The sequence below is a fragment of the Sinocyclocheilus rhinocerous genome, unplaced genomic scaffold (assembly GCF_001515625.1).
Source record: "Sinocyclocheilus rhinocerous isolate Xijiao unplaced genomic scaffold, SAMN03320098_v1.1 scaffold755, whole genome shotgun sequence".
Classification (NCBI taxonomy): Eukaryota; Metazoa; Chordata; class Actinopteri; order Cypriniformes; family Cyprinidae; genus Sinocyclocheilus; species Sinocyclocheilus rhinocerous.
The window spans coordinates 56,030-65,522 of NW_015659385.1; the positions used below are offsets into that span (position 1 = coordinate 56,030).

The following is a 9,493-nucleotide window of genomic DNA, read 5'->3' on the forward strand; positions in this document are numbered from 1 at the left end:
TAGATCTGAGGTGTTTTGGGTCAGCAGTGATTAAAAAGTTTTATAATTCACAAGTCATGTCAGAATTGATCCAAATTTAATCACACAAATGTTTCAGTAATATTATTCAAATGGACTTAACTATTATGCCTAGCTTGGTTGTACTCATAACTTGAATAACATTTTGTTCTTTTATCTCTTTTTGTAATTTACAGTATTTATTTGATTGGATATTTTTATGTGGATTATTGATTAATACAAATCAAATATTTGCAATAAAGAATGTTCAAAACAAATGTTTAGTGTTGTAGAGAGATTATTTTATTGACCCTTTAGAACTCTAGTACCAGGAATACATGATACGTCTCATGCTCATGAATCTCATGCCACCCATATTGCTGAAGCTCCTGTACTCTCCGGGCCTGAAGTACCACATTCTGCCTTTGTAGTGGGGCTGCTCATAGAAGAGCCAGTGGCCGTCCATCACATGGCAGGACTGGCAGTGAGACATGCGGTAACGGTCCATGGTGCTGTCACAATCATCCATCATCTCGTACATCTGACCCATGAAGTTCTCCCTCTCGTAGATCCTCATTCTGTAGGATCCCCTGTACTGTAGTGGAAGAGAAGGCAATTATATTTATGTTTAACAGGCTGAACTTTTGGGATCAAATATAAAGAGGCCCAAATGTGTTTACTTTCTCATGTACTATGATGATAACATTTGCAAATACATTCAAATGTTCGTAGAACTCACCATAGGGATCATACGGCAGGACCTGATGCATTCACTCATTCCAAACATAGACATGTAATCAGCGTATTCGCCCCTCCTAAAGAAATACTGATTTCCCATGTAATTGGGATGATCGTACATCATCCAACATCCACTCTCCACTCTGCAAGAGTGACAGCGGCTCATGTAGGAGTGCAAGTCAGCACAGTCACTCATGCACTCATAAGAGCGACCCTCGAAGTTCCTGTCCTCGTAGAAGATAACCTGAAAAGTCCAAGTTATTATTATATTGATTTAAAGTTTTTCATTAGGAAAATTTGTTGCATTTATGCATTCTACATAATTTTATAAGATAACTTTATGCATTACATAATCTCATTAAACAGTTTTTTTATTTTAAGTATTTTCAGTTTGCGAGTTGTTGCAGCTTTAGATCGCATAACTTACTCTGCCCATGGTCACAGTTGTGCAAGTTGCTCCTCGGGACTGAGTGGATCTGCCAGCTACACTGACACAGTCTGTTTGTTGCGCTCACTTTTATACCAAAGAATATGTGCCCTGCATTGTGAGTAAGCTCCTGACCCAGCAAAAATACATGGAGGTCCTAATGCAAAGTGAGATCTATAGGGATATTTGTCAGCATGAGTGGTACTTTTGTGAGTGGGCCACACAATTTCCTTTTTAGATTTGAAATGATATAGAATTAACTGTACATGTAAATTACTTAATATTAAAAAATTGTTTATTTACAAAACACTGTTCAGTGGTAAGGCAACTTATACACTATGTGATGAACATGAGTTTAATGATTTTATTTATTTATTTATTTTTCCTGTTTTTTCCTGGAATTTTCCATTTTGTAGCCAAGTTTGCACACCCTTAGGAAACTGGTAGTAGCAATCTATTGATACCTGTCAATCAATTATATTTTGATACAGTATATGTAAGGGATAGAGTACATCCAGCTGGTTGTTATTGCAGAATATACCTCTGCAGGGTTTTAGGACCCAGGCACAAGCGAAGTGTTACAGTGTTTAAAAGGTTTGGTCTGAAACACTTTAATTTTGCACATTATTGCCAAACAAAATGTTATTTTTCAGAGTAAATTGGACAAAAAATAATGAATGTGTTGAGACGAAATAACTAAATTAAAGACATTTTTGGTGTAGTGTTCAGGTTTAAAGGTAGCTGGTTTGATCAACCCAAGTACTAAGCTTTGAGCTATCACCATTGTGTGGTTGAGCAAGACAATGAACCCCAGTTCACTCCAGGGGGTCTCTCTAAATGTATTGTACTGTACTGTGTCTGAAAAAGGTTTTTATGTCCATGATGTGACAATAACTGTGGTATCATCTGCATCTCGAGTATTTTGACAAACGGTTCCCTACAAGTGCTGTCACTTCTGTAGAGAGAGTAAATAAGAAGAGCAGTTGTCTGGGGGTGCACCAGTACTAATAATCATTAATAATAGTTATTGGTATACATTGATCAGATGTAACATTAAAACCACCTGCCTAATATTGTGCAGACCCCCTTATGCCGTCAAAACAACTCTGATGCATCAAAGCATGGACTTTATTTGACCTCTGAATGTGTCCTGTGGTATCTGGAACCAAGACATTAGCAGCAGATTGAGACCAGCCTTTAAGTCCTGCAAGTTGGAAGGTGGGGACTCTATGGACCAGATTTGTTGGTCCTGCACATCCCATAGATGCTCAATTGGATTGAGAGTTGGGGAATTTGGAGGCCAAGGCAACACCTTGAACTCTTTGTTATGTTCCTCAAGCTGTTCCTGACTAATTTTTGTAGTGTGACAGGGTGCATTATACTGCTGAAAGAGGCTACTGCCATCAGGAAACACCATTGCACTTTCAACAGTAGACAGGGATCATCATGGGCACTCTGACCAGTCTGTGGCTACCTAGCCCCCAAATCAGCAAACTGCAATGCACAGTGTCTTCTGGCATCTTTCTGTCATGGTCAGCATTATGTTTTTCAACAAACTGAGCTACAATTCTGTAGCTCCTCTGTGTGATTGGACCAGATGCGCTAGCCTTCACTCCCCACCTGCATCAATGAGTCTTTGGCACCCGTAACCCTGATGCTGTTCATCGGTTGTCCTCCCTTGCAGGGCCGTACAAAGACATTTTGTGTACCCCTTTCATAATTATTTATAAAATATAGTTACAGTTAATTACTCTAATTAACACTATACACAAGGCTGTTATACCAATTAAATTAAATCAGTATCAACAAAATCCATCTTACCATTTATCAAAATTGCAATTACAATTGCATAAATAATGTTATGAGTTTAATATTGTAAATAAAACATTATGAACACAGAAATACACTGAACAAAATTATAAACGCAACACTTTTGTTTTTGCCCCCATTTTTCATGAGCTGAACTCAAAGATCTAAGACTTTTTCTATGTACACAAAAGGCCTATTTCTCTCAAATATTGTTCACAAATCTGTCTAAATCTGTGTTAGTGAGCACTTCTCCTTTGCCAAGATAATCCATCCACCTCACAGGTGAGGCATATCAAGATGCTGATTAGACAACATGATTATTGCACAGGTGTGCCTTAAGCTGCCCACAATAAAAGGCCACTCTAAAATGTACAGTTTTACGGCTTATGGTAGAGAAATGAACATGCAATTCATAAAAAATTTTAAAAAGTGTTGCGTTTATAATTTTGTTCAGTGTATGAAACACTGGGAAAAATACTATTATATATGTATGTATTTGTAAAGAATCATTAATTCAACCATTTTTTTCAAACCGGCTGATTTATTTATGAACAAAGTAAGTGACCATTGTGTTTATGAATGGGTCATTGAATCATTGACTCACCTGATTTGTTCACAAACGCTGGATTATTTGGGAACGAAACACCATTCTGTGTTGCTGAGATACGGGTAGCATGACCCACTATTTTTATTGAAAAAATAGAGCAAAAACAGTCAAAATTGACATTGTTGTGTGTAAAATTTGTCATGTAATGTAATTCACTTTAAAATGAGTCTCGAGACTTCTGGTTATGGGGTGTGCAGAGTAGTCGCACACTTAGCGTGCTACCGCAGTTTTATTTTTAAGTTTCTTGTTAAACCGTTCTTTTCTCATCTGTAGTGCCAACAAAGTTTCATAAACGGGCTGTAATTGTTTGGATCACCTTATCATGTCTAAAGTTAAAGGAAAACTCGCAGAAAAGGACAAGGAGTGCTAGCAGATTTTTATGGCTAACATAAGTTCGCTGCTGGACGAACACAGAGCGGTCCTTTCAGCCAATTTCAAATCCTTATTCGAGTCCCTTGCTTCTACGCTGGATAGCATTCAGTCAACTATTAACGATCACGGACAACGCACTTGATTCTCTCGAAGTTAATGCCACTTCAGTTAACCAACGGCTCCAGCAACTTGAGGGCCCCTACTCCGCGTTGCAGAAAGACAACGATCTGCTCTAACACAAAGTAGCTGATCTGGAGGGATGCAGCAGATGTCAAAACATTTGGATCATTGGATTACCTGAATCGATTGAAGGCCCTCATCCATCAGCATTTTTCTCTCAATTGCTCATTGATGTGCTTGGTCCAGAGGTCCTCACTTCACCCCCCGAGATAGATCGAGTGCATCGGAGTCGTGCTCCCAAGCCAGCGGCGGGAGGAAAATCGCGGCCCGTCATCTTGCGTTTTCACCGATTTCAAGTTAAAGACCTTGTAATCCGCGAGGCTCGCAAACGGGGCGTCCTGCATTATAAGGGCCATCCGATTCGCATGTATGATGACTACAGCCCCGACGTATTGAAACAGCGAGCCGAGTACAGTAAAAGTAACTCAGATATTTTCTTGTAAATTAAAAAAGTAATGCGTTACTTTACTAGTTACTTTAAAAAAGTAATCTGATTACGTAACTCGCGTTACTTGTAATGCGTTACCCCCAACACTGTTGACTTGTTGAGCTGTTGCTACTATTGTGGTGAGGACTCCTCTTTTATTTTTATTAAAATTTTTTATTATATTTTTTTTAAATAATTCTCGCCTTACTATGTACTGTAATTCCGTGAGTACCGTACATTTTTAGTTTTGAATCTTGACATATCTATGTATCCTTGCACGGTGGTTTTGCTGTAAGATTAATGCAGTTTTGCTACATAGTTATATAGCCCGCGCGGTTCGCATAAATTCTAGTTTCACGGCTCTGTGTTTTCTTTTGAGATGTTCGATTGATAAGGTTTAACATGTGTTCTTTAAATCTATTTACACTTTAATATGGGGGCAGTGCGATTGGTACAAGGAAGTATTCATCTAAACTGAGTGCTGTTCGTTGCTGTTCTTTTTTCGGCAACTGGTTTGGGGTTGGTATGTTTAATGTGCGTGCTACCACCTTCTATTTTGCTTTCGGGAAATTTGTCATGGCTGCAGATTTTTGTTGGATTATTTCCTCTAAAAGACACTTATGCTAAATCGTAACACCAGTTTGGCATCCAGCGGTGCTTTGAGATTTATCAGCTGGAATGTGATGGCATTGAATTCACCTGTGAAACGCAATAAAGTGTTTGATCACAGTTTAAACACTAAAATTGCTTTTTTGCAGGAAACCCACCTTAAACCACCTGATCATCTGAAGCTTCGTAAAGGTTGGGTAGGCCAACTCTACCCTTCTTAATTTTCAAGTAAGGCTCGTGGGACTGCAATCCTAGTGCACAAATCTGTACCTCTATCTGTTTCTAAAGTTATATTGGATCCTAATGGTTGCTTTATTATTGTTACTGGGAAAATCTTTGGTAGTACTTTAAGTTTAGCTAATGTATATGACCGAAATTGGGATAATGAGGATTTCTATAAAAACTTTATTTTCTCTCTTCCAGACTTATTTTCTAGTCAGCTTATTCTGGGTGGAGACTTCAACTGCTGTCTTGATCCCTCACTTGATCGTTCTTCCAATAAGCCCCTCTCTCAATCTAAATCATCTAAAATCATTAAACTGTTTATGGAGCAGTATACAGTCTCGGATGTATGGTGCTTTTTCAACCCCAGTGATAAGCAGTTTTCTTTTTTTTCTCCTGTACATGGTACCTTTTCTCGAATTGATCTCTTTCTTATCAATAACAAGTTGCTCTCTTCTGTTTGTATCTGTTTTTATAGTCATATAGTAATTTCAGATCATGCTATCATCATAGTGGATATCTCATTTCCACGTGTATCTTTCACACGATCCCCTTGGCGCTTTAATTCATTTCTTCTTACTGACCCAGATTTCATTGAAACCATTAACAGTCGCATTGATCTTTTCATTTCTACTAATGTTAACCCAGACATGTCAGCATCAGCAATCTTGGAGGCATGCAAAGCCTATTTACGTGGAGAGATCATTTCCTACTCTGCCTTTCGGGGAAAAAATACTGCTGAAAGGGGCATCTCTATTTCTAGGGATTTGATTAACTTACAGTCCAAATGCGCTGACGCACCTGACCCTGAACTTCTCAAAGATTTGCTTATTAAAAAGTATGAATTTTATATATTGGCTGCTGATGGGGAAATCAAAGCATTACTTAAGTCTCGTCATAATTATTATGAATCTGGAGATAAGCCAGGCAAAATATTGGCCCACCAAAATCGACAATCTGTCTCAACTCAACATATCTTACAGATCGATACCATCGATGGTACAACCATTAACCCTCAAATTATTAATGAACAATTCAGGAGTTTTTATTCTTCGTTGTATGCTTCTGAGTGTTCATCTGAAGAGGCTGAATTTGATGTTTTTTTAGCCCCCTAAACATTCCTTCTATTGACTCTGAGACATCTCTCAGATGGAATGTTTAACAAATCCTTACAAGCTGACATACTCCCCCAAAATTTAAGAAAGGCCACTATCTCACTAATATTAAAGAAAGGCAAGGATCCGCTTCTTTGTAGTAACTATCGTCCTATTTCTTTGTTATGTGTGGATGTTAAAATATTCGCTAAGATGCTGGCAAGGCGTCTAGAGGCTGTTCTGCCTTCAATAATTTCTACAGACCAAACAGGGTTTGTTAAGGGAAGACACTCTTTCCACAACATCCGGCGTCTATTTGATGTATTGTACTCTCCTTCAACATCTACCACTCCTGAGCTGGTTATTTCGATGGACGCAGAGAAGGCATTTGACTGTGTGGAGTGGCCCTATTTGTTCTACACTTTAAAAAGATTTGGATTTGTCAGTAAATTTATTTCCTGGATTAAACTTCTGTATGCTTCTCCTTTAGCTCGTGTCCGTACCAACAATGACTATTCTGACTATTTTCCTCTCCGACGTGGTACTCAGCAGGGCTGTCCACTCTCCCCCATACTGTTCGCCATTGCTATTGAACCTTTGGCAGTAGCCCTTAGGTTCAGTCAGATGATGGGGATCACAAGGGGGGGGGGAGTTCTTTGCATAAACTGTCTTTATACGCCGATGATCTTTTGCTTTTTATCTCTGATCCAGACCGATCCATACCCCAAGCGTTAGTTTTATTGGAGGAATTTGGACAGGTCTCAGGGTATAAACTAAATTTTCATAAGAGTGAACTAATGCCTATAAACTCAGCGGCCATAGCTTATCCTCTTTCAAAACTCCTGTTTAAGACATCATTAGATCATTTTAATTATCTGGGCATCTGTATAACTAAAAACTATTCTGATCTCTTTAACTGTAATTTCTCTCCTCTGCTGGATCAAAGGACTAAAGATTTTCAACGTTAGTCTTTACTGCCTCTTTCCCTAGGAGGTTGGATAAATTGTATAAAAATTAACATACTGCCTACATTTTTATATCTCTTTCAATGCACACCAGTTTTTATTCTCAAGCGCTTCTTTCACTCTTTGGATAGCTCTATTTCTCCGTTTATCTGGAATGGGAAAACTCCCAGAATACGAAAAGGCATCTTACAAAAAACCAAGGAGTTGGGTGGTTTAGCACTACCCAACTTCTTGTTTTATTATTGGGCTGCAAATATCAGAAATATGTTATTCTGGTGTAGTTCTGATGACCAGCCCCCACCCTGGTTAAGGATCGAGAAGGCTGCATGTGATAATTCTTCACTTATGTCTCTTCTCTGTCTTCCTCTTTCATTATCACCTTTAACATTTTCCAATAATGTTATAGTTAAGAACTGTCTAAAGATCTGGTGTCAATTGACCGTTCGCAAGGAGCTTGATTGACAGGCGATCTGACCAATCAGAACGCGGATATTACGTGGCACTGCTGCTACCCGCCATCTTGCCCGACATCTACGGACGGTCTCCATAGAAATCCATGTTAAAACAGGGTAAAAAAAGATAGACTGAATTTAAACTTTTTCAATTTGGCTAAATATAAAAATGTGAGCAGGGTTAAGCTGTGCTGTTGTTGACTGCCACAGTAACGGCAATAACCCAGTCAGCAAACAAATTTGGCCCAGATTTGGCATGCATCTGGCACAGCTGGCCTTCATCCGGCACTGGCATACAGCATGTGGGCCAAACATGGCCCGGGTTTGGCAGAGATGGTACCGGGTTTAAAACGGCACAGAAGATATGGGCCAGATGTCAAATGTAGTATTTGGCCCAGATGTCAAATATAGATATGTAGGCCACATAGGTATGGCCGATCTTGACCCACATTTAAAATCAATTTCAAATATTTTTGAGTAAAATCCCAATGTTTTCCCATACAGAAAGGTAATATATTCACATATATGTGAAACACTGTTGAATATATTGAAATATATTTTGAAAATATATTTTGAAAATGCATAACATAAAGCTCATGTTGCGTGTTTAATTATGTGTTTAATATATATAAACTGACTTCAAACAATGTTTTGCATTCACTGCTTTCATATTCTCATTCAATTTACAGTTTGATGTAGGCCTACTATCCACTTAAACAATACATTATGAAGTTTCAGGACATTTTATTTGACTTTTATGTACTATTTATGTAAATGCGTAACTTTGATGTGTTTTAATTGGCGCGCGCGTTGAGCATTCAAATCGCATTTAAACTGGAGCAGAGGGGGTTACCATTCTAGGGATGGGCGATACCTCTTATTTTATTTTCGATCCGATACCGATATTTTCAAGCCCAGTATCGTCAATATCGATACCGATACCTCTAAACTAAACTGATCTTTTTTTTCAATTTTCAATTCAAGTTTTCAATTCATGTTTATTTGTATAGCGCTTTTCACGATACAAATCATTGCAAAGCAACTTTTACAGCAAATGAAGTTTCTACAATATTTGGTGGTAGCTTATCAATGGTGACTGTCAGTTAATGTACATATGGCAGAAATGTACGGAAAAATCAATTAAAGACGTAATCAATTAAAGACGTAATCAAACAGACGATGAACACTATTAACAGCAATTATGTCCTATGAAGGGTTGGCATCATCTCTTCTCAGGTGTTCTGCATCCAGACTGAAGCTTTTGTAAATCCTAGTTACAATCCCATAGCAGAAACAGAGAAACAAATAGAGACATAATTAGCGTAGCTGCTGTTCCAAACAAGCAAAATTGATTTGTTTAACCCAAGCTAAAGAATAACAATGTGCATTTGATCAGATATAACTGCAGTACAAGATTATGAGATGCATTATTTGAATGCTTGGCCAAAGAGATGTGTCTTTAATCTAGAATTAAACAGAGAGAGTGTGTCTGAACCCCGAACATTATCAGGAAGGCTATTCCAAAGTTTGGGAGCCAAATGCGAAAAAGCTCGACCTCCTTTATTGGACGTTGCTATCCTAGGTACTACCAAAA

The 9,493-nt window shown here is 38.3% G+C and overlaps 1 protein-coding gene and 1 pseudogene across 1 annotated transcript; one reads left to right on the top strand and one right to left on the bottom strand.

The window, feature by feature from the left end:
* Positions 1-277: 277 nt before the first annotated feature.
* LOC107723666 (gamma-crystallin M2-like) lies at positions 278-1,221 on the bottom strand. Its single transcript, XM_016532376.1, has 3 exons — positions 1,163-1,221; positions 737-979; positions 278-592 (listed from the first exon to the last, which is right to left on the bottom strand). Exons 1-3 carry the CDS (start codon positions 1,169-1,171, stop codon positions 320-322), a joined length of 525 nt encoding a protein of 174 aa, XP_016387862.1. The 5' UTR covers positions 1,172-1,221; the 3' UTR covers positions 278-319.
* A 2,679-nt stretch (positions 1,222-3,900) lies between these two features.
* LOC107723639 (uncharacterized) lies at positions 3,901-5,346 on the top strand (annotated as a pseudogene).
* The last annotated feature ends 4,147 nt before the right edge of the window (positions 5,347-9,493 follow it).